The 27,780-nt window shown below is 37.3% G+C and overlaps 1 protein-coding gene across 4 annotated transcripts in view; it reads right to left on the minus strand.

Annotated features, from left to right (window-relative positions):
* The window catches only part of TBC1D5 (TBC1 domain family member 5), a 543,265-nt gene that overhangs the window by 92,295 nt on the left and 423,190 nt on the right, over window positions 1-27,780 (minus strand). For all 4 annotated transcript variants that reach the window (XM_080807878.1, XM_080807881.1, XM_080807879.1 and 1 more), the window contains one exon: window positions 27,574-27,680. In XM_080807878.1, the coding sequence (XP_080664004.1) occupies window positions 27,574-27,680 (107 nt within the window). The remainder of the gene's footprint in view (window positions 1-27,573; window positions 27,681-27,780) is intronic.

Raw genomic sequence — 27,780 nt, forward strand, 5'->3', positions numbered from 1 at the left:
TGATTGCTATTAGTGAAAATGTCTGAGGTGCTGTCAATACTATTGCAGTTTGTTATCTTCATCTCTCCTTGAAGGAAATACTAAATTTTAGTAAGGGCTTAGTGAAGATAAAGATGTATATTTTTCCCATCCAAGTTCTCAGAACTCCCTCAATTCCACCCACAGACCATTTGGGGGCTTTTCTCAGAAACTTGAAAGGTGGCTATGGATAACAGCTTTCATCTAGGGACGCAGAGTACCACGGATACCACTGGATTAGTTTATTAACCTTTTTACTGCAGAGATGTGGGCAGAGGTAATAGTCAGATATAAAACAGCCACAATAGCACAGGCAGCTCTAGAGAGCTCCTGCTGTGCCAGGCTTTAACCCTTCAGATCCTGCATTTCCTTAACTACTGACATCAAAGTACTTCAGTATCTTAACAACTGGTATACCTGTAGTACCAAAGGAGTGCCAGACGTGGAGACAAACAGCATTTAGGAGTAGGGATGTTTAGAAGTACAGGTTTGCCCTGGGTAGAATCCTGTACCTTATCTGCATGAATGAGAAATGAGGTTGCATGGGGGGTGAGGGTGAGGATGATGGGGAAGTGCTCCATGACAAAGAAGCAAGCTGTCTACTTCTGGAGAGCACACTCTTTCTGGCCTAACTTCTCTGATTTCCCTACTGGTGTGGAACAACTGATGGCATCCAGATTTGTAGAGGGATGCTTCATAAGTGGGGTTGTCTATTCACGACTTTTTTTTGTTTTTGTTTTTTTTTTTTTTTGGAGGTAGCTGATCTTTCTTTTAGTCTATAGTCAGTCAAATGCTCTAAGAAAATAACTCTTTTAAGAGGTGATTCTTTCCAAAGAATCAAATCAGTTAGTTGGGGTCCAAGATCCCCCTGGTTGGAACTTTGAATCAGTGAGATGAAATAGAGCTGGATACTTTGTAGTGATTCAGAAAGTAGAATGAGAATGGCTTAAGTAATCACCCCATCTAGGTTATAAGGAATCTTTGGAGGCCATTTCTTCTCCAGCAGTTATTCTCTGTGGAAGTACAGAGCTCTTATTTCCTGGGAGACTGCACTGAGAATACCCTCAAGAGAGATGACTTACTTATTAGATGAAAGGGGGAAAAAAGTACAGAAAAGCAAAGTATAATTCTTTCCATGTATTTTTTTTACAGAAATAGTTTGCAGAAATTGATGAGATGATTTTAAAATTTATACAGGAATGCAAGTGACTCAGAATAGCTAAAATTATCTTGAAAAAGACAGAGTACATGGACTCATAATTTCTGATTTCAAAACTTATTACAAAGCTATAGTAATCAAGATAGTGTGGTACTACCACTAAGGACAGACATATAGATCAATGGAATACAAGTGAGACTCCAGAAATAAAACCTCACATTTATGACTAGTTAACTTTGGGAAAGGGATATGACAATTCCAGAGGTGACAGATTAGTCTTTTCCAAAAACACAACTGGATATCCATGTGCAAAAGAATAAATATGGGCCCTTACCACACATCACACACAGAATTGATTCAAAGTAGATCACAGACCTAAACGTAAGAGCTAAAACTATCAAACTCTTAGAAGAAAACACTGGAGTAAAAATTCTTTGTGATCTTGGGTTAGGCAATGATTTCTTAGCAATGACACCAAAGCTCTAAGTGATAAAAGAGAAGATTGATAAGTTGGACTTCACCAACATTAAAAACATTTGTGTTTTAAAGGATACCACTCAGAGCATGAAAAGACACACAGATGAGATAAAATACCTGCAAATCAGGTATCAGGTAAGAGTCTTATAACAAGAATATATAAAGAACTCTTATAACTCAATAATAAAATGACAACACAATTAAAAATGGGCATTTTTAAAGACATTGCAGACATTTCTCTAAAGAATACGTACAAATGGCCCATAAACACATGAAACTATGTTTAACATAATTAGTCCAAAGAGTAATGTAAATCAAAACTAAAATGAGGTACCATTTGATACCCATTAGAATGGATATAATAAAAAAGACAGAAATAACAAGTGTTGGCAAGGATGTGGAGAATATGAGTCCTAATACATTTTTGGGGGGAATGTAAAATGGTGTAACCACTTTGCAGAACAGTTTGGCAGTTCCTTAAAAGGCTGAATGTAGAGTTACGATATGACCAAGCAATTCCACTGCTAGGTATATATCCAGGAGAAATAAGAATATGTCCACAAAAAAATCTGCACAGGAAGTGTTCACAGCAGCACTACTCATGTAACTACAGAGTGGACACAACCCAAATGTCTACCAGCTGATGAATGGATAAACAGAATGTGGTATATCCATAATAGAATATTATTTGGTGATAAAAATAAAGTATTGATACAAGCTACAGCATGGATAGACCTCAAAAACACTATGCTAAATTAAAGAAGCCAGTCACCAAAGAGATACCCTACTGTATGATTCCATTTACACAAAATATCCAGAATAGGCAAAGCCACAGGAACAGAAATTAGATCAGTGGTTGCCTATGGTAGGATGGGGGGAGGGGAAGAAAAGTAGAGAATGACCATGAGTGGGTACAAAGGTTCTTTTGGGTATGATGAAAATGTTCTAAAATTAGATTATGATGATGGCTGTACCTCTCTGTAAATGTTATTAAAAACCAGCTGGTTATATGCTTTAACGAGTGGATTTTTTATTGTATGTAAATTATATCTTTTTTTTTTTTAAAATATTTTATTTATTTATTTGACAGACAGAGATCACAAGCAGGCAGAGAGGCAGGCAGAGAGAGAGGAGGAAGCAGGCTCCCTGCTGAGCAGAGAGCCCGATGTGGGGCTCGATCCCAGGACCCTGAGATCATGACCTGAGCCGAAAGCAGAGGCTTTAACCCACTGAGCCACCCAGGCGCCCTGTATGTAAATTATATCTTAATCTAGCATTAAAATCATGAAATATGATATATGCTGGTAAATGAATACACATACACATACGTTTTTCTTTTCTTTTTTCTAGAAGGAGAAAAGAACTGATGCAGGCAGAGGAGGACTAGATAGAGAATTTGTTTTTCATTTTGTGTTTTTTCATACTTTTGTAATTTCCTTAACATGTGCCATATTACTACGCTCCCATCTGCCTATTGATGGAAGTTATTTCTACAATGAGTTTATGTACCAGGACCATTCTGATTTCTTCTTTATACTTTTCTGCACTACATGAAAAATAAAACTTATCTCTTTAATGCTACTTAGAGTAAAAGATAAAAAGTCTTTTATATCTTTCTCAGTTTAGTTTTTGCACTCATATCACACATATCATAGATTAAATAAGTATGCAGAACACTTTACAATTTTGGCTGAAGCTGTCAGTCTTTTCCCAAAAGTCTATCATACAGCGTTATGCTTACTTTTTTTTTTTTTTAAAGATTTTATTTATTTATTTAGTGAATCATTTTGACCTCTAGTAGGACTGGTTCTTTCCATACAAGCCTTTGAAGATCTGGGAATTCAGATGAGACTGACACTCGAAGGTCATCTAGAAGCCTTAAATGGCACCAACTATGGCATCTAAGTACAAACTAACACACATACACACATGTAATCTTACAGATCTGGCAGTAACTCCTTGTAAACATACCCTCAATTTCAATCCTTCCTATCCAATCCTTTTTATATTCATCTTTTCGCTATCACCTCTCTGCATAAGAACTCCTAAACCTCCACCTCTGGTATCAACATTTCAGACAGCCTTTTAGACAGAAACTTAGACCCAGGACATAAAAATCTAGGCTGAGCAAGTTCTATCATTCTGTCTTCTCCATGACTCCTGTGACAAGACCACACTGCTGTATGACCATGACCCTCCCTGTAGTTTAGACATGTCTTAATTTTTGCTTTGACTAATCCAAGTCTCTAATCTCATTCTTCAATGATCCATACATATAATGTCACCAAAATCACCTTTCAAAAATTTAGGCCTGCCTTTCTTTCTTTTTTTAAATTACCTTTCTCGGATTCTGAATCAGGTCTCGAATGCAAACTGAATAAAGTTCTAATTTCTTAGCATGACATTCAAGGACTTTCATGATCTGGGCCCTAAAATACTTCTTATATTACCCCCTATATTGCCTACATTTCACTCACAACTAACTATGGACATTCCCTATATCTCTAGACTTTAGGTAAGCTGTTCCCTCAGGAGAGACTTGTCTACTCACTATTCTTTTTAAAATCCTTATTCTCAGTTCAAATACTACCTCCTACGTGAAGCCTTTTATGAATTTCCTTACTCCAATAACACCATTCCAATAGCTTGCTAATTTTAAGTTAATTCTGCATGTATTTCTTCTTTTTTTTATAGTAATACTGTTTTTTTTTTTTAAAGATTTTATTTATCTGTTTGACAGAGGGAAAGAGATCACAAGTATGCAGAGCAGCAGGCAGAGAGGGGGCGGTGAGCAGGCTCCCCGCTGAGCAGAGAGCCCAATGTAGGGCTTGACCCCAGGACTCTGAGATCATGACCTGGGCCGAAGGCAGAGGCTTAACCCACTGAGCCACCCAGGCGCCCTGCATGTATTTCATCTGGTCTTACATTGTAGTTAGTTGTATACATGTCTACCTTCCATGTAGAGTATAAGTTCACTGAGGGCTGAGCCTATGTCCAGATCACCAACTGCAGAATCAGTCTCTGCCTCCAGCAAAGTATCTAGTACATAGTATGTGCTCAGTGATTGTTTATGAACTAGATAAACCAAAGAGTTTGCCAGAGTCTGGCTTTTAAAGAAACAGTTGCAGAGATGATATGATACTAATACAGAAAAACTTAAAAACTCCATCAAAAGCTACTGAACTGACAAATGAATTCAATAAGGTCGCAGGATACAAAAACTACAGAAATCTGTTGCATTTCTATACACCAATAATGAAGCAGCAGGAAAAAAAATTAAGAAAACAATCCCACTTAGACATATCACAAGTACATTTCAGAGAAAGCGGGAGAGGATAAGAATGAAAAAATGGGGGTGCTTGGGTGGTTCAGTCATTAAGCATCTGCCTTCAGCTCCAATCATGATTCCAGGGTCCTGGGATCAAGGCCCACATCAGACTCCTTGTTTGGCGGGAGCCTGCTTCTCCCTCTCCCACTCCCCCTGCTTGTGTTCCCCCTCTCGCTGTGTCTCTGTCAAATAAATAAATAAAATCTAAAAAAGAAAAAAAACTAAAAAAAAAAAAAAGAAAAAAAATCCCACTTAACAAGCGTACTAAAAAGAATAAACTAGGAATAAACATAGCCAAGGAGATGAAAACTCTAACACTGATGAAAGAAATTAAAGATGATACAAATGGAAAGATATTCCATGCTCATGACTTGGGAGAACAGATACTGCCCAAAGCAATCTACAGATTTAATGCAATCTCTATCAAAACACCAACAGCATTTTTCATAGAACTACAAAAATAATCCTAAAATTCTCATGGAACCACAAAAGACCCTGAATAGCCAAAGCAATCTTGAAAAAGAACTAAACAGGAGGTACCACAACGCTAGATTTCAAGATCTACTACAAAGTTATACAATCAAAACAGTATGGTATTGGCACAAAAACAGACACATAGATCAACAGAACAGGATTGAGAGCCCAGAAATAAATCCACAATCACATGGTCAATTAATCTACAACAAAGCATCAAGAATATCCAATGGGGAAAAGACAGTCTTTTCAACAAATGGTGTCGGGAAAACTGGACAGCCACATGCAGAAGAATGAAACTGGACCACTTTCTTACAGCATACACAAAAGTAAATTCAAAATGGATTAAGGGCCTAAATATAAGACCCGAAACTACAAATATCCTAGAAAAGAGCACAGGTAGTAATTTCTCTGACATTGACCACAGCAACATTTTTCATGATACATCTCGTAAGGCAAGAGAAATAAAAGCAAAACTATCGGGACTAAAAAAAACAAAACAAAACAACAACAAAAAAACAACTTCTGCACAGCAAAGGAAACAATCAACAGAATGAAAAGATAACTTACTAGATGGGAGAAGATACTTGCAAATGATATATCCGATAAGGGGTTAGTATTCAAAATATGCACAAGAACCTATACAACTCAATACCAAAAACCCCACAAATAAAAAATGGGCAGAAGACGACAAGAACTGACATTTCTCCAATGAAGACATCCAGATGGCCAAGAGACACATGAAATGATGCTCAATATCACTCACCATCAGGGAAATGTAAATCAAAACCACAATGAGGTATTACCTCACATCTGTCAGAATGGCCAAAATCAACAATACAAGAAATAGCAAGTTGGCGAGAACATGGAGTAAAGGAAACCCTCAAGCACTGTTGGTGGGAATGCAAAATGGTGTAGCTACTGTGGAAAAGAGTATGGAGGTTCCTCAAAAAATTAAAATAGAATTATCATGTGATCCAGTAATTCGACTAATGGGTATTCACCCAAAGAATAAGAAAACCATAATTCGAAAAGATAAATGCCCTCCTATGTTTACTGCAGCATTACTTAAAATAGCCAAATTACGGAAGCAGCTCTAGTGTCCACTGATAGATGAGTGGATAAAGAACATGTGGTGTATGTACAATGGAATACTACTCAGCCATAAAAAAGAATGAAATCTTGCCATTTATAACAGCATGGACTGATCCACAGAATAGAATGCTAAATGAAATAAGAGAGAGGAAGACAGATACCATGTGATTTCACTCATACGTGGAAATTAAGAACAAAACAAAGAAAAAAAAGAGACAAAAAGACTCTTAACTATAGAGAACAAACTGGAGGTTGCTAGAGGGAAGGTGGGGGGGATGGGTGAAACAGATGAAGGGGATAAAGAGTACTCTTAATCCTGATGAGCACTGAGTAATGCACAGAACTGTCAAATCACTAACACTGTATGTTAATTATACTGAAATTAGAGGGAAAAAAAGAAAGAAAGAGTTGCAGAGAATTACCGTGAAAAATGATCTGACCTGCAGGTATGCATGAATTAATGACAAAGGAGAAGGCATTTCTTAAATGCCCACACAAGTCCTTCCCTTGTATGAGAGCTGAGGCCAAAGACGCTACCATTATGCCCATTTTGGAAAGAAACTCCAACAAGGCTAATTGGCAATGAGTGTTACCTCATAACTGCTCTCAGAGTTTATCCAAATGAACAGAATCCTAACTCACCGTATCCAATTATGCACTACTACCATGTTCACAATTCAGATAACAAAAAGAGCAGTCCAGTGAATAGTCATGGAAGCAGCCTGTTCTAACAGAAAAAAATCAGGAAGCAGGAGCACACAGGGGTTGGCCATAACTATCTGACCACCCTTTTGACGGGTTATCTCACAGAGGAGCAGCTGGTGGAGTGGATATGGATGGCACTCTGCTTTATAGAGTAGACCAGCAATTTCATTCACTTTTCTTAATTGAGTTGAGCTTTTTGTGGGGAGTAGGTTGTTTGACTTTTGTTTTGTTTTTGCGGCGGGGGTCTTCATATGTCTGGGTCTTCCTATGAGTTTTGGTAGGAAATAGTGAGAAGCTGGAAGTCATCTTAAAACCAACAAGTGCCATTAAAGCTGGATAGAAAGGAAGGTTGTGAAGTTGCCAATAGGAGAGAGGCAGAGAGAGCAATCTAAGCGGAGGAAAGAGAACACAGAACTGGCATAAAGATAATATGGGAAGAAACATCCTTCTGTCTTCATTCATCCATCCACTCACCCATGTATCCTTCCATCTGAATATATCCTATGTGTTAGGCACCTGTTAGGTAATTGGGTGTACAGTGGTGATACCTCAGTCATGACTCTGCCCCGAAGGAACTTATATTAGAGGATGAGACAATCCAATTAGTACATATATCAATGTAGGACTGCATGCTGAATACTTTGAAAAGGAGGCATAGAGTGCTATGAAAGTGCACAATGGGAATCATATTTCATCAGGGAAATCAGGGAGGACTTCCCAGAGGAAGTGACAATAGAAGGGCAATCTGAAGAAAGCGTAATTAAACTATGTGTTGTGAGCGGAGGATTAGGGTGAGAAGCAGTACAGCAAGGTGAGGAAGGAATGCACCTACTGATTTTGTAATTCTTGGAGCTCTCATCAGCTATTAAAATGTTAACTTCTTTTTCTAGACTGTACTGTTTAATGGCTAATGATTTCTATAACCATTCCACTTTATCTGTATATAAATTACATAGAAAGCAATAGACAATTTTAAAAAAATCAACTAGTAATAATATGCTATACTATTAAATTATTTGAGAAGTTTTCTATGTAAATGAAAACTTTGAAAATTATGAGGTTTAAAAATAACTTTACTCATTTGTGAGGCACCAATTAAACACGAAATTTAAAGAAAAAACCCACAGCTTAAATATGCCATAAATAAACTCAAGGCCATTTAGTTTTGCTTCTTTTTCTTGGAGAAAGTACACATAGCATCAGGAATCCTCTACTGGGTGCCAGATCATACTGGGTCCTTTACAAATACTATTTCATAGTCACTGGATTTTTGTAACAAATGCATCACCATTTCTCAGGTAAAAAAATAGGTTCAGAATGGTACTAAGTAGTGTCACCAAAGTCCTGAAGATAGTAACCGAGGAACAGAATCCCTTTCTATCTTCAAACTTCTCCTGGCTACAAATACCAGTGGCTGCTCTCATTTATGTAAGGGTTCATGAAAGTCTGAAGAACACTGTTAATTAATTCTCAGTTTTCTTTTTGGGCTAAATAATCTCAGATCCAAGTATATACTCTTGATAATTTTTTCTCGGCTTTATCTGTGTTTCTTCTAAATAATCAGTTTATATATTTTCAAAAAGTATTTTACAATGTTTCACATCTCAAAATTAAGAATGAAAAACTGGATTTACAACTTTAGTAAGATTCTGGTTGGCAAACGCCATACTGTCTATGCATTTGATAATAGTTATTCCTTGGTTATGACAGCATTATGTTATTTATTTATTTTTAACACTGGGTTCTACATTCTCTCTACTTCTCCCTCTTCATTTCTCAATCATCTACAGTCTTTTTGCTTCTCTTTTATATTTTTCATGGCATTGTTTTGGAATGAAAGGATACTTTTATTTCCCCTTCAATGTACATCCTAAAATACATCAGCAATTTTCAACAGCATTATTTGTTTTTAATTTTAGTTGATCTCTTCACAACATTTGTTGTAAAGAACATTTCTATGTTCTTGGGATTATCTTTTCTTAAGCCAAGAACATTTCTATGTTCTTGGGATTATCTTTTCTTAAGCCATTGTAATTCTGTCTTCTCATGGTTTTCCCACATTCTAAGTCTTCTCCACATCTCCTTACTTTTGCCCCTATTGTTATGTCCTATGATTCCCTTCCTGGCTCTCTTCTCATCTCCTCAACATATCATTCCTTGAGACTACCTATAATACCTCAACTACAATTAATGTCCATAGTCCATGATTTCTAAATCTCTATCTCTGGTTCAAAGCTGTCCTTTGAATACTAGATACATTCCCAGTTGCGTTCTGGGCACTTCTCCCTGGATATCCCATAACCTACTCAAAATCAACCCATACCCAACCTCCTTATACTTGACTACTCTTGCTCATCCATACCTTTTCCCACCAACTCAATCAACAGCTGGATACCTGGGAAATACAGTGTATTGGTCACCATCCACAGCCAATTATTCGCTAAGCCTTGCCGATACTCTCTTAAATGTTCCTTCAAATTATCCTCTACATTTTCTGTTTTCAAGAAGGTCATAATTAAATCTTTTTCTTTTTCTTTTTTTTTTTAAAGGAAGGAAGAAAGGAACGAGAGAAAACAGGACAAAGGATGCTCCTATTTATATTGTACTGTTTGCTTTCTTACACCAGAAGGAATGGTTGGTAGAAAATGACAATGATTTTAATAAAAATATTCATACACACATATTAAATCCTCCAATGAAATCCTCTAGGACACTGAACTGTATTACCTCTGTGATAATGAAATCTCTTCCCCCTTGTTTAATCAGAGGTCAGTTTCTTCTGAGTAAGTCCTAAATATATTCTGAAATTTAGTTTTTGCTCAGCGCTGTTTCTAGGTAGTTGGTTAGTCTCTAGAACTCAAATGAAAGAAAGTTCAAATAAGAGAGCTTAAATAAGATGTTATCAATTAAGTAAATTAAGTAGTTGATCTCAAATTAATAGCTGACATTCTCGTCAGCGGGTCCTCTCATAAGTGGAATATAAAATAGATACATTCAATTACAACCTTTATGAGAAAATCTGGTGGGACTTCTTCAGATACTAGCTGGAAAGATGAGGCTAAAAGGTTTATCTCTTTCCTGGGTTTATGAAAACAACTCTAACCATTCCTGTCATTTTTCTGTCTTCCTCACATTTTCCTATTTGGAGCTATTCCCCAATGATAGCTCAAGCCAGGTAAGCACCATACATTTACTTTAAGTGAAATAATTTGAAATACTCTCTATTTTTATTGCTGTTGTTACAGAAAGAAAGAGGAAAGTGATGAAAAAGGCCCTTGTACTACAATAGGAACTTTAAGAAAAGGCCAGAAAGAATCAAATCACTAACAACCCCAACTTAAAACGTGATGATGGTCAGACCTATGGATGACAATTTTGTGAAACATCTTATAGCTCTCAACTGCATCAATTCATATCTCTTCGAAACATTTTCTGCAAACACTACAGAGGATAAACTTGAAGGGGCTGTCAGAAAGCTCAGAATGACAGTGTGTAGAGAAAAACCTGGAGCCTAACTCTTGATTTATTGTAGCAACCATGCAGTAAAAGCATGTTAGTGCCAGTATCCCTGAAATGGTGGGTGAGGAGACAAGTATTTCCAATTTTCCTTTTCAGAAATCAAGTTTATTAATGATTAGGAATAATTCCGAGGTGCACCCAACAACTATGGGAAGGTCAAATGGTAAAATTAAGACAAAGTACCTCTAAGCAGAGGTATGCAAAGCCTTCCTCAAAAGACCAAGTGGTTTGCAGGTTAACAAGGTCTGACTATATCCCTTACATGTTTAATATATATCAAAAGCAAAAAGATGTCAGTCAAAAAGGGCTTGCCAAGGAAGCAGAGAAAAGTAGTCAAAGAGGCACATATGGGCAGAGTCAGTGGGGGAGAGTGCCTGAGTTAGTGGTTAATGGGCCATGTGCTTTCTAGGACCACAGGAAGACTACCCTTACTGTGGAGTAGGTATGCTAGGCTCTCATAGCCTGGTTTCACTAAATATGCCTTCCCATCTGCATCCATCTGACACCAGGCCCTCCAAGGAGCTCTGTGATTCTAACTGCATTTTCCATGTAGGTCTACACTGCGCCAGTCATATTTGGTTTAATAACTTGTTTTTTCCCCTCACTGTAAGTGATCTGATAATGACGTGGCATCTCTCTAAGTCTGCCACCAGGAAGTGAATGGGGCATCGTGGGGCATGAGGATGTCAGTCTTAAAGATGCTCCATCACTGTAGATGGAAAAAGGGACATATTGGCTCTACACAGTGCCTTTTGAGCTCAGTTTTGGGAGTATGTTTCTGAGAAATGGCCCGGTTTTTTGGAGAGTGCTAACAAAATCAGAGTTCTCAGATTGTGAGATTTAAGACCACAAGCCTCCCACTGTGACCTTAGCTTTTCCCTAACAGGGCCCCCTTTCAAACAGCAAAAGAGGTAAAGCAATCAGAAGCCTTCCCCTGTTAAAGAGCCACTGGTGGCTCACCTGCTTCCTCCTCTTCTTGGGCACATGGCTCAATTACATTTTTCAAAGTCCTTTGTGGTCAGAAACAGCCAAAGTTTGAGTTCCAGCCAATGGAATGTAAGTGAAAGTGATGCATGCCACCTGCAGGCTTTCTGTTAAAAACTCCCAAGGACCATCCTTGCTACTTTTCTCATCCTGCTGGGGATGACTGCATACTAGGTGACCCTGGAAGGCTGAATTTTAAAACAGCAGGGCTAGCAGAAGCCCAAAGAACTGTGTGACTATGAGACACTCCCACCCTTGACTTATAATGGATTTTCACTTGGATGAAACTTAAATATCTACTATGGGAAACCACACAAACACAGGGGTTCATTTGCTACAGCAGCTGATCAACCTTAACACACTGTAACAATGAAACTGAATGATAACTGTAGTATGCACACATTTTATTTTCAAGTAGAAAAGTTGTCCAAGGTGACTTCCTTTTTTCAGCTGCTTAATTCTTATTTGTTTATATTCTATTTTTGCTTTCCTTCTCTCTCTTGCCCTTCCTTCTGCATTTCACACTGTCATTCTTAACCCTCTGAACTGACTCTCTCAACTGGTTTACTTTTATTTTTTATCTTACTCTTTTTTGTCTTATTGTCTTCCACCTTAGTGATAGCCATTATAGTCTCATGATTAAGGAAGAACTCAAAGATCAGTTTCATTATAGTAAAGCAATTGAACATAACAATTAGAAAAGAAAAGCAATTAATATTATTTTTATACTTTTCCCCCCATCACTTTCACAGTGTACTTCACTTTAGGAACCTGGAGGCTAGACTTGGTAAACTAGTAACAGACCAATTTTCAAATTCGGTATTCAGATCATGAATAAATGTGAAATCAGAAGTAAACAACTATCCTTGGAAGGATAATCAAATTGAAATGCACTGTTTTGTGTTTATTATACAAGACCAAACAACTCATCTTAATTTTCGTGGGGGCAATGATGAGTGTGGAAGTACTGAGAAAAGTTCTGTCCCAGGAGTCTGCAGGGAGAGTAAGGCCAAGGAGGAAGATGTCAGATGGCTCCATGTTGGGAGTGGGAGCCTGGGGACTGGTCTTGGCTATGTCACTGAATCCTGGATGACTTTGGGTATTTCACCTCACCCTCATGAATCCCTCAGCAGGTAATGAAGGTATAATTACATGCTCGAACTCTAGAGTCTTAACTACCTCTAAAGAAATTGCAAAATGCATCATATCCCTATAACATATCCCTGAATGTTTTAAAGGCCCTACTTTGTAATTATTAGTACCATCTATAAAAAGTACAGGAGTCCAAGTGATAAGAACACAAGAGGACTAGGATGGAACAGGTATATTTTTCAGTAAAAGTCAATGGTCTAGAAGATATTAAATTATCAGTTTAATTAGAGGGGTTCAGGAGAACTCTCTCCCTCATATAGATAAGGGTAAGGCCTATGTCTTTCCATGCTGTCCCTGCTAACGTGTGTGTCTATGAGGACTCCAGAATTTTGTGTGTGCTGGGAGACAGCCTTAAGATTCTCATCCTGGCTAAGCATTAGAATTAACTGGATCAGTTTTCAGGAACTACTGGTCTAGAGCAGGGATCCCTCAACTTTCATTATTCCTTTACCAGTTAAAAATGGGGTATGTATGTGTTTGTACCCTCAATACATGCATATTTATTTCTAAGTCATATGCAGTTACCATTTGTACTAATCTATTATGTACATGAGAAAATATGTTTGTGCAATAGAATTTTTAAATGAGATAGAGCTGAAATAAATTATATTTAAATTAATTTTCCTAATAGTTTACTTACAATGGTCGATTTTGCTCTTCCTAAAATATATATGTTTGGCATATACTGATGTGATTGAACATGCCTCTTTTTGAAAATTTTGGTTAAATGCTTTGTGATAGTTTTTGTTAATGACACTCCAGAAAAACCTACCTTACAAAAAGACATAGGTCTGAATGGAGGAAGGATATTATTGGCTTCCCTTGCTAAAGTATGGCATTCATCGTGCAATCCACCAATTACGCCAAGATTTTTGTTAAACTAATACACTTTCTATCTTCCTTAATCAGCTTCCATTAGGGATCTCCAGAGAAACAGGCCCAGTAAGATACATACGGATATATAAGAAGAGATTTATTATAGGAAGTGGCTCAGGTGCTAGTACTGAGGCTGAGATATGCTAAAATCTGCCAAATGCAAGCTGGAAAACCAAGAAAGTGGGTGGTATAATTCAGTCCAAGTTCCAAGGTCTGAAAACTGGGGTGTGGTGGGTAGGGGTGGAAAGAGGAAGTGTAGGTGGATGAGTTGGGGGGAGGTCCGGGAAAGACTAGGGTGACATGCTGGTTAAGTTCTGGAATCTCAAGGCCCAAGAACCAGGAGAATCAGATGTCCCAGGGCAGGAGAAGATGGACGTCTCAGCTCCAAAGTTTGCCCTTCCTACAACTTTTAGTTTTATTTGGGCTTTTAAGAGATTAGATGATACCTGTCTACATTGGTGAGGGAAAATTATAGTCTACTGATTCAAATGTTAACCTGTTCCGGAAATACCATCACAGACACACTCAGAAATAATTATTTAACCAGCTATCTGGGTTTCCTTAGCCCAGTCAAAAGGACATAAAATTAACTATCATACAGCTCTCAAAATTTAACTGGAAAATGTTACACTTCTGTATTTTTATTTTTAAAGATTTTATTTGACAGAGAGAGATCTCAAATAGGCAGAGAGGCAGGCAGAGAGAGGAGGAAGCAGGCCCCCTGCCAAGCAGAGAGCCCAATGCGGGACTCGATCCCAGGACCCTGAGATCATGACCTGAGACGAAGGCAGAGGCTTAACCCACTGAGCCACCCAGGCACCCCTACACTTCTGTATTTTAAAAAACAGATTCAAACCTGACTTCATGTCTTCGTTTGGGTTATTAGTAACCAAATTAGGAAATCCTGTTCTGTTCTGTTCTGAAAAGTTCTGTTCCCAGAACTTTTCAGTGTACCTAGAAAGTTTTAAATAAATGATACACTTAAATTGTTTTTGGCAAGAACACTGCAAATGGATGAAACATTTCCAAATATTCAAATTTAAAATCTTCTTTCCATAGCATGAATTTCTTTGAAAAAGTTCCTATTTTCTCTCATTATTAAAACGAGAATCTTAATTTGAAGAGACAAATTGTTTTTTTTTTTTTTAAATATTTGCACGGTAACATATTACTACCAGCTACTCATCACAACAGAGGTAAGCAAATTTGAAGTATGTTTATTTTTTTTTCAAGAAGAAGTTTGGCGACTCTTTTAAGTATATTAGACAATACCTAGTGAACCCACAACAGCTGTCCATGGTCCCTGACATCTTTTTGGTATTTTAAATATGTCATCACTTAAGATAACACAGCCCCAAAATCCACTTAACTGGACATATGGACATGGCAATAAGGCACAAGGTAGTGAAAACAATGAAGAAGAGAGAAGGCCATTGTCAATGCCTTTGTGTGGAAAAGTCCCATCTTCCCTTACAAGACCTCAAACATGATACATGACTGGCTGATACACGGTCCTTTACATTAAAAAGTAAAGCTCAGTTTTTCCTTTTCTTTCTTTCTTTTTCTTTTCTTTTTCTTTCTTTTTTTAGAAAAGTGACCATACATATAAGTTCCATTAGTTTCTTCCTATACTCCACTGGATGACTTCTGTGTAGTCACTGCATATGCATGTACTGCACTTTAGAAACCACTGGTTTAGGAGCCAGTCTTCTGTGTTTAGATGTTTGGCTTTCAGTTTGTGTCATAACTTTTCCCTTAATCAAGTGTCTATTTCTTAAAGTGTTGTCTGCAGCTGACCAGTTTTGGAACAGTTACAGATGCAGATTTCTGGATCCCACTGCAGAGCCATTTACACTAGAATGTCTGGGAGTCTTAACAATCTCAACAATCATTAACAACAATCTTAACAAGATCCCACAGGTGCTTCTTTGGCACACCATAGTTTAAGATCCACTGCATCCTTGTCGTGTTCCTGATCTTAAGGGAAAGGCCCTCAGCTTTTTCCCATCGAGAAGGATATTCACTGTGGGCTTTCCATAGATAGTTTTTATGAAATTGAGGAATGTTGCCTCTATCCCTACACTCTGTAGAGTTTAAATCAGGAAGGGATGCTGTATTTTGTCAAATGCTTTTTCTGCATCAATTGAGAGGACTATATGGTTCTTCTCTCTCCTCTTATTAATGTGCTCTATCACACTGATTGATTTGTGAATGTTGCACCACCCTTGCATTGCAGGGATAAATCCTACCTGGTCATGATGGGTAATCCTTTTAATGTACTGTTGGATCCTATCAGCTAGGATCTTGTTGAGAATTTTGGCATCCATATTCATCAGGGATATTGGTCTGAAATTCTCCTTTCAGATGGGATCTTTGTCTGGTTTTGGGATCAAGGTAATGCTGGCCTCATAGAATTAGTTTGGAAGTTTTCCTTCTGTTTGTATTTCTTGAAACAGCTTTAGGAGAATAGGTATTATTTCTTCTTTGAATGTTTGGTAGAATTCCCAAGGGAACCCATCAGGTCCTGGACTCTTGTTTTTTGGGAGGTTTTCCATCACTGCTTCAATCTCATTATTACTAGTTATTGGTTTATTCAGGTTGTCAATTTCTTCCTCTTTCAGTCTTGGTAGTTTATAGGTTTCCAGGAAGGTATCCATTTCTTCCAGGTTGTTTAATTTCTTGGCATATAGTTGTTGATAATAATGTCTGATAATTGTTTCTATTTTCTTGGTGTTAGTTGTGATCTCTCCTCTTTCATTCATAATTTTATTAATTTGGGTCCTTTCTCTTTTCTTTTGGATTAGTCTGGCCAGTGGTTAATTGATCTTATTAATTCTTTCAAAGAATCAGCTTCTAGTTTCATCGATGTGTTCTTGTATTTCTGGTTTTGAATTCATTGATCTCTGCTCTAATCTTAATTATTTCCCTTCTCATGTGTGGGGTTGGCTTAATTTGTTGTTGATTCTCCAGTTCTCTAAGGTGTAAAGAGAGTTTATGTATTTGAGATTTTTCTGTTTTTTTGAGTGAGGCTTGGATGGCTATGTATTTCCCCCTTAGGATCGCCTTTGCCGTATCCCATAGGATTTGGACTGATGTGTCTTCATTCTCATTGGTTTCCTTGAATTATTTAAGTTCTTCTTTGATTTCCTGATTTCTTGTGATCCAAACATTCTTGAGCAGGATGGTCTTTAGCTTCCAAGTGTTTGAATTTCTTCCAAATTGTTTCTTGGATTGAGTTCCAGTTTCAAAGCACTGTGGTCTGAGAATATGCAGGGAAAAATCTCAGTCTTTTGGTATCGGTTGAGACCTCGTTTGTGACCCAGTATGTGCTCTATTTTGGAGAAAGTTACATGTGCATTTGAGAATGAGTAGTCTGTGCATGTCTATAAGGTCCCTCTGGTCCTATGTGTCATTCAAAGCTCTTGTTTCTTCGTTGATTTTCTGCTTTCGTGATGGGTCTGTTGCTGAGAGTGGAGTGTTGAGGTCTTCTCCTATTAACATATTATTATCAGCATGTCTCTTAATTTTGGTTAACAGTTGGCTAATGTAGTTGGCTGCTCCCATGCTGGGGGCATAGGTATTTACAATTGTTAGATGTTCTTGTTGGATAGACCTTTTAAGAATGATATAGTGTCCTTCTGTATCTTTAACTACGTCTTTAGCTTAAAATCTAATTTGTCTGATATGAGAATTGCAACCCCAGCTCTCTTTTGAGGTCCGTTGGCCTAAAAGATGGCTCTCCATCCCTTCACTTTCAGACTGGATGTATCTTTAGGTTCAAAATGAGTCTCTTGTAGACAGCATATGGATGGGTCCTGTCTTTTTATCCTATCTGCAACCCTATGCCATTTCATGGGAGCATTTAGGCTGCTCACGTTGAGAGTGATTACTGCAAGATATAATTTTCATTGTCATCATGTTGCTTGTGAAGTCCTTGTTTCTCTAGATTGTCTCTGTAAATTTTGGTTCTACATCACTCTTGGGGTCTTTCTCCTTTTACAGAACCCCCCTTAATATTTCTCGTAGGGCCGGCTTAGTGGTCACATATTCTTTCAGTTTCTGCTGGTCTTGGAAGGTCTTTATCTCTCCATCCATTCTGAATGAAAGCCTTGCCAGATAAAGTATTCTTGGCTGCAGATTCTTCTCATTTAGTACCCTCGATACGTCTTGCAGCCCTTTCTGGCTTGCCAGGTCCCTGTGGACAGCTCTGATATTATTCTGATGCTCCTCCCTCTGTATGTAAGGAATCTCTTCCCCTGAACTGCCCTTAAGATGTTTTCTTTGGATCTAAGATTTACGAGTTTTACTCTTACTTGCTAGGGCATTGGTCTGTTCTCCTTGATCTTGGGAGGGGTCCTCTCTGCCTCTAGGATATGAATGCTTGTTTCATTCCCCAGATTAGGGAAGTTCTCAGCTATGACTTTTTCAACTATATCTTCTAGTTCTCTCTCTCTCTCTCTCTCTCTCTCTCTCTCTCCACCCTCCTCAGGGATCCCAATAATCCTGACACTGGAACATTTCATGGTGTTTATTTCTCTAATTCTGTTTTCGTGGATTTTATAAAATCTCCCCTTCTGTGAGTACCACTGAAAATGGCAACCTCCCACAGGCAGTGCACCCCCCCCAGCGATCCTCTCAATGGTTGACCCAGAACCCTGCTTGTCTCTGCCCCCTGTGCTGCCGAAACCATGGGTGATCCTGGTCTGGGCAGGTGTGGGTAGTGGTGGCAGCCAGCCCCCCAAGTCCGCAGGCACAGATCCTGGCATCTGCCCTTTAAACTCCTGGATTCTGTTGGAATGCCATTACCATGTGCTTCCCGTCCCCTCACTACTGCTCTGCAAACTATTGCAGGTCCCCAGGCACAGGATGCTTTTGCACTGGGATATTATTTTGCTTTCCTGTGGACAGCTTCTGGTGGCCCCTTACCCCTTGTGTTTATCCTCTGATATCTGTCTGTGCAATCACAACTCCCTCCTTTGTACCTCTTGACTGAAGATCTTCTGCCCCTGTAGAGATCCAGATGCATAATCTTACATCTCAGGCTGACTTCATGGGTGTTCAGACTGGCTTGGTAGATATCCAGCTAAATTCAGGGGACCAGTTGAAACTAAGTCCCCCACTCCTCCACCACCTTAGGCAATTTTGGTGTATTTAATATTTTAAATTAGCAATATAATATTTACTGAGCAAATACACTTAAGGGACAAATAAAATATTTGTTGTGGCTACAACTTATACTAAAAGAATTATGTTTTTTTTTCCTATTTTGCCAGTTTTAAGTTATTTATATTTTTGTCATACAATGGGATCTATTAGCCTTCAATTTTTTGAAATTGTAACAGCAAGACAATGTAGAAACAACTCCAAGTAGTGCCTTTTCTTTTTAAACAAGCTATTTCATATACAGTAAGGAGAATAAGTGATTAGCTAGATTCTCACAGCACTTAGAGCTGCAAATGACTTTTAGAGATTATAGGCTAATTAAAGCCTCACCACTCACCTATCCCTTTTTAAAAAACAATTAATGAACCTGAATCTAAGGCAGCAAAAGGTTAAATGATTTCTCTGGGGGTAAAATGGCAAGTCAGCAGTAAAGCAGGGCTGACACTTCATTCCCTGACCTCAGGGACGTATCACAAACATACCACTGTAATGTGTTGTAATACTTCAGTGCTTTTACATTTGGGGCCTCCTAGTTGCCTTTCTAAACACACATGCTTTAAAAGCTTAAGTAATCTATTTAAAATAAGTATTTTCCTCCTAAAAATATAGATTTCTCTTACTTATAAGATATCAAATAAAAGGCAAGGGAATTATTTATTGTTACTCAGAACAGAATTAACCATGCATCCTAGTCTCTTCTTTAGTTATCTGAGGAAAAATAAACCACCACTGCAATTGGTTGTTTCAGAGAAGAAAACCTTTCATCTAAAACATGCAGAGCAATCTTTGCCACAAAGTTTCACAGCTCTCTTCAGCCACCCAAAATAAAAAACACTAAGCTTCCCAAGAGTGACTTTAAACATTTAAACAAAGATATGCCTATTTTGAACAAATACTGTACAACGAGCAATTATTTATACTCAATAAATCTAGTAAAAATCATTGGGATGAAATCTTCTTTACACTGACTTTTCACTTAAACACACAACATTTATTTGTGCTGAATAATAACACACAAATTGGAATACCATATAAATTAATACCAAATAAAATACTATCACATTAAGACACATTTGATGGACTTTTAAAAATGAGTGTCTGCTAATACATGAGGTACTGAGAGGGGACAACGTCATTCTCTAGGTCCCTGAAGGGGTCACTGAGTGAATCTGGATGGAGAACTGCAAGGCCCAGCTTGGCCACTTGCCTCAGCAATTCTCAGGAGCTCTGCTTACACTATTTTCTTAAGACAGAGTAACATCTCCTAGGAAAATTCTTCAAAGCCCAGTTGGAATGCCTCTTCCAAATGGAAGTCTTTCTAACTTTCCAAGTCCAAATTAGCCATTCCTCCTCCTATACTCTCACTCAAGTTACCTTCCATAACAATTAGTTTTCTACATCTATAAAGGACTATGTCCTAGTCCCATGGACCAATTCTCATGCTCTGCCCACAGCAGGTAATTAAAAAGTGTATCTGTTGAATTGTATCTTGCTAAAATAGATCCAGAAGGGCCTGCTGGGATTATGCGGTCTAGCCTCTTCATTCTACAGTTCAGGAAAGGAGTGAGTTGCCCAATACATATAGCAGGCTGTGATGTGAGTGGAACCTGAATTCTGTGCTTCCCTCGAGTGGCTGTCACTGGGTTAGTGCTCTTGGAGCTCTAATCCCTGACCTAGCAGAGTGCTCATTTGGGGAGGTGACAAAGACTGGCCTAGTTCCCTTGTCACTACACAGTGAAGCAGAAAACTGATATAATGAAAGCAATGCTGACTGAGACGGGTATCGTATGGAAGGAAGCCAAGATAGTTTTTAAAAAGATAAAGATATGTTTTTAAAAAGTTTTTTTTTAATTAATTTATTTTAATAAACATATAATGTATTTTTATCCCCAGGGTACAGGTCTGTGAATCGCCAGGTTTACACATTTCACAGCACTCATCATAGCACATACCCTCCCCAATGTCCATATCCCCACCACCCTCTCCCAAACCCCCCTCCCCCCAGCAACCCTCAGTCTGTTTTTTGAGATTGAGTCTTTTATAGTTTGTCTCCCTCCCAATCCCAAGAAAAGATATGTTCAGGGTCCTGGCTAATCTTCCTAACTCATGCAATGGCCTACTGGTCAGACCCAAGTGACAGCTTAGATGTCTGAGTAAGTGAGTATGCTCTACCAAGTGAGGAACTCGTTTAAGAAGAGTTCTTAGAATTTCCGGCTGAGAATAGGAGCAGTTTGTAATCAAAGCATGTCTTAATCATCAGAAGAATCACCACACATCCAGCAATCTTTTTGGAGTTTCAAAATGTGACCTCAAACATGTTGACTGTATATCAACACGTAAGATTGCGCAGGAAGAACAAAGTAATAACAAGCCTTCCCTGGCTCGTCCATTGTCTCGGGCAGGTGGTCCCCAAGCTCCCAGATCTAGTTATGCTGTAGCTCTTCTTTCAATTCCATCAACAATCTTGGCAGTTTTCTACTTTGGATGTTTGCTGTTCCCCTATCTAGAGACTCTTCTCCCTATTCTCTGTCTGGTTGATGCCTTCTCCTCCATTAGTTCTCACCCAAAGTAGTATCTCCTCAGAGAGTGGGCCTTTTGACCAACCTACATAAATTAGGTTTTCACTCAGCCCAGATTCTTCCTCCTCTTATTATTTTAATGATGCCCTATTTGTATCCTTTATAACACATGATAAATTGAGTACTTTACTTGTGTATTTATGATAAAGGCCATACACACACACACACACACACACACACATTGTTTAGATCCCGGTAAGATATAGATATACAGATATATCTCACCGGGATCTAAACAATATGTGTGTATGTGTGTGTGTGTGTATAGATATCTATATATCTATATCTATATATCTATATCTATATATCTATAGATATAGATATATAGATATAGATATATAGATATATATAACTAGATATATCTAGATATCTAGATATCTAGATATATTTAGATATATATCTAGATATTATATATATAGAGAGAGATATATAGATATATAGATATATCTCACCGGGATCTAAACAATGCCTGTTGAATTCTAGATAGTACACAGTAAAGACTGGTTTGTTGAATAAATTAATAAATTCAAAATATTTTTATAAAAAAAATTCAAAATTATGTGAGGCCCCAGGAAGCCTTAACACGTTTTGAGAAACACAACTCTACTTTATAAAATGTCTACAATAAGAACAAATTTCAAATACTGGTTTAGTAAAGATTTTCAGATTACTTCCTTACCGATTTTTGATAGGCACCAATTACTTCAGAAATAAAACTTAGGGTTTTTTCAGTGCTGATCTATGTGAAAAAAGTCTATACCTAATTAATCACTAATACCTAATAATAAACATCCAATTGTCTGTAACCTAAAGATTAAAAAAAGAATGGCATGTAGTTACATAGCTCAGATACCAAAAAAAAATATTTGGGGGGTCATTAACAGAGAAAACAAAAACAAATGATTCTCAAAGAATGACAATTTTCAGAGAAATGCTCCAGCTTTTTAGGGAATAAAAATGGATGAAGAAAACAGAAGTAGCATTCTTTCTACAAGAGAAAATCCAATTAAAAACTAATACTGGAAAATCTGAATGGGAACATCATGAAAAGTAAATAAATGGATACTGTGCATCCTCCTCAAAGAGTTAGTATATGTGGTTTTTAGGTTCTTCACTACTCAGAGGAAAAAAATTACGGTACCATTACTGTGATGCACATTTTCCAACACTGTCACTTGACTGGTAGTAGGTTTGGATCCATTCACCATTTTTCAATTCTGATAGATGACATTTTACCAAAGCCATTTGATATTTTTAAAAAGTAACACCTACAGTGGGGTTTTTTGGAATTAAAAGGGTAAAAATCTACTACCTGCATAAAATCTGAAATCTGAATATTTAGACTTTTTGTAATTTAAAAAGGCAAAATTTAATATAACTCCAAATAAAAGCCAAAACAGAATTGGCCAAGCTTAAGAACATTGTACACTATATTTTTTATAGTGTTTTTGTGTACAAGAATGACTATGAAATTAAATTGTCTTATTTCTAGCAATTTTTTTCCATAAACAATAGCCATCGCTGCTTAAAGGGTTGCTTGCAAACTTACTAGAAATATTTTTTGGAGAATATTCTAGTCTTCAAAACAAACAGTAGCTGTCAAATTCTTACTGCATAATCTAAAATGTTAATCCATGTACTGTATTTCATTTGTAATAAGTCTTTGTGATAAGGTTAACACTTCAACACACAACACAAATAAGAGAGCACCGAAAAATGAAAATTACTTTGCTTATGTTTCCGTATTAGAATTTTATTTGCTAAAGGGTAAAAACAGATTTGCAAAATTCACAGTTAACTTAAAACAATAGTTTTAAACCTTTTATTCCTAGCCCTTACTGCCTTCAGGAAGGAGAGAACATCTGGTTATTTAAGGAACACAATATGTTCACATTTTCTATGACTTTTGTTTCTAATTGGGTTTTTAAATTTTTTTTTTTTGAATTTGAACAACTAGTTAGAACAATGTTTTTTAATCACTTCATATTTTTCAGACTGTCCTCCTTCTATCCCTCTACTTCATTTAGTGGATTGTTTCTGGAAATCTGCTCAGTGGTTCTAATATGATAAAGACAAGAAAATGAGAATTAGGATCATGGTCTGAGGAACTAAGCATAGAAACTGTATTTATGGTGAACAGAGTATGTATGATGCTACAAACAGATATCTGACATTTGGTGTCTTTACATAGCATACATTTAAGAAAATTTCAAACAGTTCTAGGTCCACTTATATATATAGTAGTTTTATTTATTACAGATACAAATTAAATGTCTATTGTAAGTTGAATAATTTTTAATGACACATACTAGTAAACAGGAGTCTACTAGTTTCAAAAACTATAGTTCCTGTGTGGAAAGGTGGTTGGAAGACCTGGGTTCAATTGCTGGCTCTGCCACTGACAAGGTGTATTAAAGAAGTCTCTAACTTCACTTTGATCCTTAGTTTGTTCAACTACAGAAGCAGAAGCTGGATTAGAACTCTAGGTTCCCTGCAGTTCTGAAATTCTGACAGTCACAGCAGGGTATATTAACTAGATTCTTTGTTCTGTCAATTTTTCCATAATACTTGAAGGTGCTGATTGGATTTCAAACAATTCTGACACAAAGCAAATTAAGGAACTGGATGCCCTTTAAGTTCAAGTTGTGGGGTTCATTCGCCATCTTGATAAAAATGGCAGCTGACATATACACAACTGGCAATGGCTTCCATGGAATGTGGGTATGGGTTCCAGAAATACGCTAAATGAGTGAGATCCACCTAGATTAGAGTCAATACGGTATACTGGGAGAGGCTTAGCAACTGCATCAGAATTCAATTCTACCATTATTTTCTTAATACCATCTACCACAGAACACAAAGCTGAACACTAAAAAATGAGCAGGATCATATGGAATAATGGAGGCAAAGAAATAAGAAAACAGCTAAAATACAAGGTCCTTAGGGGGACTCAAAGGCAAAAACATGCCCTATCTGAGCCTGGGAATGGCTTCCTGAAGGAGGTAGAAGATACGCTGGGAATCTCAGGAGGAGATGGATAGATACATACAAGGGTCATGGAGTCACTCTAGCTAGCTTGGAAGCTTATGAGTTTTTGGTCTTGGGAAAGCCACATAATCTCACCCTGTCTACACTGAAAAAGAATGAAAAAAGATAACCTCCTTTGTCTAACTCCTAGCTTATTATAAGGACCAAAGTAAGCACATCAAAGTGCTTAGAGACTATGAAGGAGGATGATCTTCTTATTACAGTTTACAGCCCCATTATTTCACTCTGTTCAAATAAATCTTTTTGCAGTAAACCCTACATCTGATATAAAACAATTAAAGCTTCAGTGTCTCGTGCTCTAGTTGCAGAGTCTGTTCTCAACTGAGAAATCTCCACTGGGATTTATGGAAAGCGGTAGGACAAAGTGCTTTTCTGAAGCTGGCAATGAACTTGGAGGGCTCAGAGTTCCTTGTTTATTTTTATTTTATTGAGTCTGTCAGCAGCACTCAACACTACTGTCACAAGGAACTGGGCTATGCGAAAATGTACTTTCATGCCTCAAATCTCATCCTTCTACTTACTAGTTCACTTCACAGAGATTCAGTGTGTTTATATACTTACTCTGATCTCCTTGAATTGGGAATGATTCAAGTATTTTAAGTGTTTCATTGTTAATAATAAATAGGAAAAAAATTAAGCACACTGATGTTTGGATTTTTAGAGGATACGGGGGGGGGGTACTAGCACCATCTTTCCCTCTTTTTCTTCCCCTTCAGTGTAAATGGCCTGCTATATGAATTTATAATGACATTACCACACTGAAAACTCTGTCCACTTGTGGATTCCTATGCTATATATAAAACTTGCGCTGTGTGTCTGTTTTCCGTAGCACTGGACTGGATCTTATTAGATCATTTTAAGTCAGTTCTTTGTGGACAAAGGAGCTCTGGCTGGGCGGGTCATTAGATACAATGTAATTCAGCCCCAAAAGAGAAGACCAAGATACAGCAAAGGACAAAGGAGCTCTGGCTGGGCGGGTCATTAGATACAATGTAATTCAGCCCCAAAAGAGAAGACCAAGATACAGCAAATCAAAAGGATGGTTTTTAGCAGAGTCAAGATTTGACCCAGTGTCCTGAGTCCTAATTCAGTATCCTTTCTCCTTAACTAAATCTATCATCTTGCTGGGTTAACCATGTGAAAGCCCCTTAAAACTATATACATCTTTCTTTATTTTTCCTATAGATATCATCATTCTATAAACTTGTTCTTAACAGCCTTTTAAACATGATTCTCTCCTCTGCCTGATCAATCTCTTCTATCTCAGAAATATCAGTTTAGGTCCTATATTTTGGACCATTATCTTGATGATGTTTTTACTTAGTTAGATCCTAAATGTAAAAGTGGAGAATACTTTTTTTAAGATACTTAGGCTATTATGCTATTATTTTTTCTCTTAATCCTTAGAGGATATATTTTTTAATGCTTATAGACTTGGCTTTATTATAATTCTATTATGCACACTACCTTATTGAGATAAAAAGAGCTCTATTAAAATCACAGATTCCACTAATAACACTGACAGATTTATTATACGAAACCTGCCTCTAGGACAGTGGATGATTCATAGCAAGATCAACCATATTTAGCCAGGGAAAAATTACCAAGATCAATAGGTTTAGATAACATATTCACTTCTCCCTTCAGTGAAGCCAAATAAATCATTTAAGTACAGAATTCAGATAGTTATTTTAACAATTTTTTCCCCCACTCTGTATGATTCTAAGAATTCCTAATACTGAGCTGACAGAATTTACCTTAAGTTTACAGACCAAAACTCATATACCCCATTGACAAGTAGTCAAATTCTGTATTTCTTTTATAGATATTTCATAGTTGTGGTTATTTTTTATAAAAAATACATACATAAAAATATGGGATTTTTTATTTTATAATCAGACTCCTAAGCTTTACCAGAAAAAAATTTTACCTTATGTATCAGAGAAATTATGGATTATATCTCTGATACTCAATGAAATATTGTATAGGAGAAATTATATAAAATTGTGTATATTTGTAGAAAATGGTATAAGCACAAGGAAATAAAATCTTTTAAATCTATCAAAGAATAAATAAAGGTCATACTGAAATGTTGAAGTCAATAGTCGAGGGAAAGCAGAAATCCTTTTGAATTAAAATTTACGTTAAACTTGGAGGCCCAAGTCGATCAGACAGAGCTTTGGCAATGGATCCACAGACAGACTGACTCAAAGACAGTTTGACAACTGCCAACATGACTGTTGGGAATTCTGCCAAAGAGCCAAAGGCTGGGATTACCACCCAATGCCTGGCATTCTCATACTTGTGTTTGAAGCTCTCTCTCTTATACTTCATCCAATATTTTTGTTTGGCTCAAAAGCATCAAGGATTCACAGATTTTTTTAGATCATTAAATGTTCTTATTTTCAAGAAATATAACATTAGTTGTAAAAGAGCACACTTCTTCTCTGAAGTGTAAAGAAAATTTTGGTGGCTTGCTTTAAATTCAAATAGAGAAATTAGCATTAAAGTCTGTTTAAATCTTTATTTTATTAGGTAACTCTTCACCCACACACACAAAAATACATATTCCTAATATGAAATGATTTGAGTATTTCATTATGTCTAAAACTTTTACAGAACCAGTCCTTTTTATAGCTTTAATGTCTTGCCCCTCACATGGCCTCTGAGGCTCTTCCTGTGAGGGGTACCAATGATGATTAAGTGTGGCTCTAAGGAGAAGCAGTTGCTGAACTACTTCCTTGAGTTATGAGGAAGGAGGAGGGCAGAACGACCTTCTGAGGGACAAGAGATGTGTGTTCCAGGTTCTCATGGCAATGTCCACTTAATTTACCTGCTAAGTTGCTAGCCAGTGAGGTATGTGAGTTTTGCCTACAGCTCTAGGCAAATTCTGTCATTAGGCAATTCATCGGTCATCACACAAATTCCCCATTCATGCCGAGAAACCAATTTTTCACCCAACTTAAAATTGTGCGTCTTCTCTTTGGAAAGCTTACCTTTGGATCTCGAAGGAACAGAGCCTTAAGAATCAGTGAGTGTACATCCCCAATTAGTGGGTAATGCATCAGAAGGCCAAGACAGGTCTGGTAGTTACTAGAGATCACTAAATAAGAGGGGGAAAAAAAAAAGGAATTTAGAAGCAATACTGTTTAAGATGTTTGCATTACTTGAGAGTAAAAAAATAACTTAGATTCAAAGAAAGT

Source organism: Martes martes (genome assembly GCF_963455335.1).
Source record: "Martes martes genome assembly, chromosome: 1".
In the NCBI taxonomy this organism is placed as follows: domain Eukaryota; kingdom Metazoa; phylum Chordata; class Mammalia; order Carnivora; family Mustelidae; genus Martes; species Martes martes.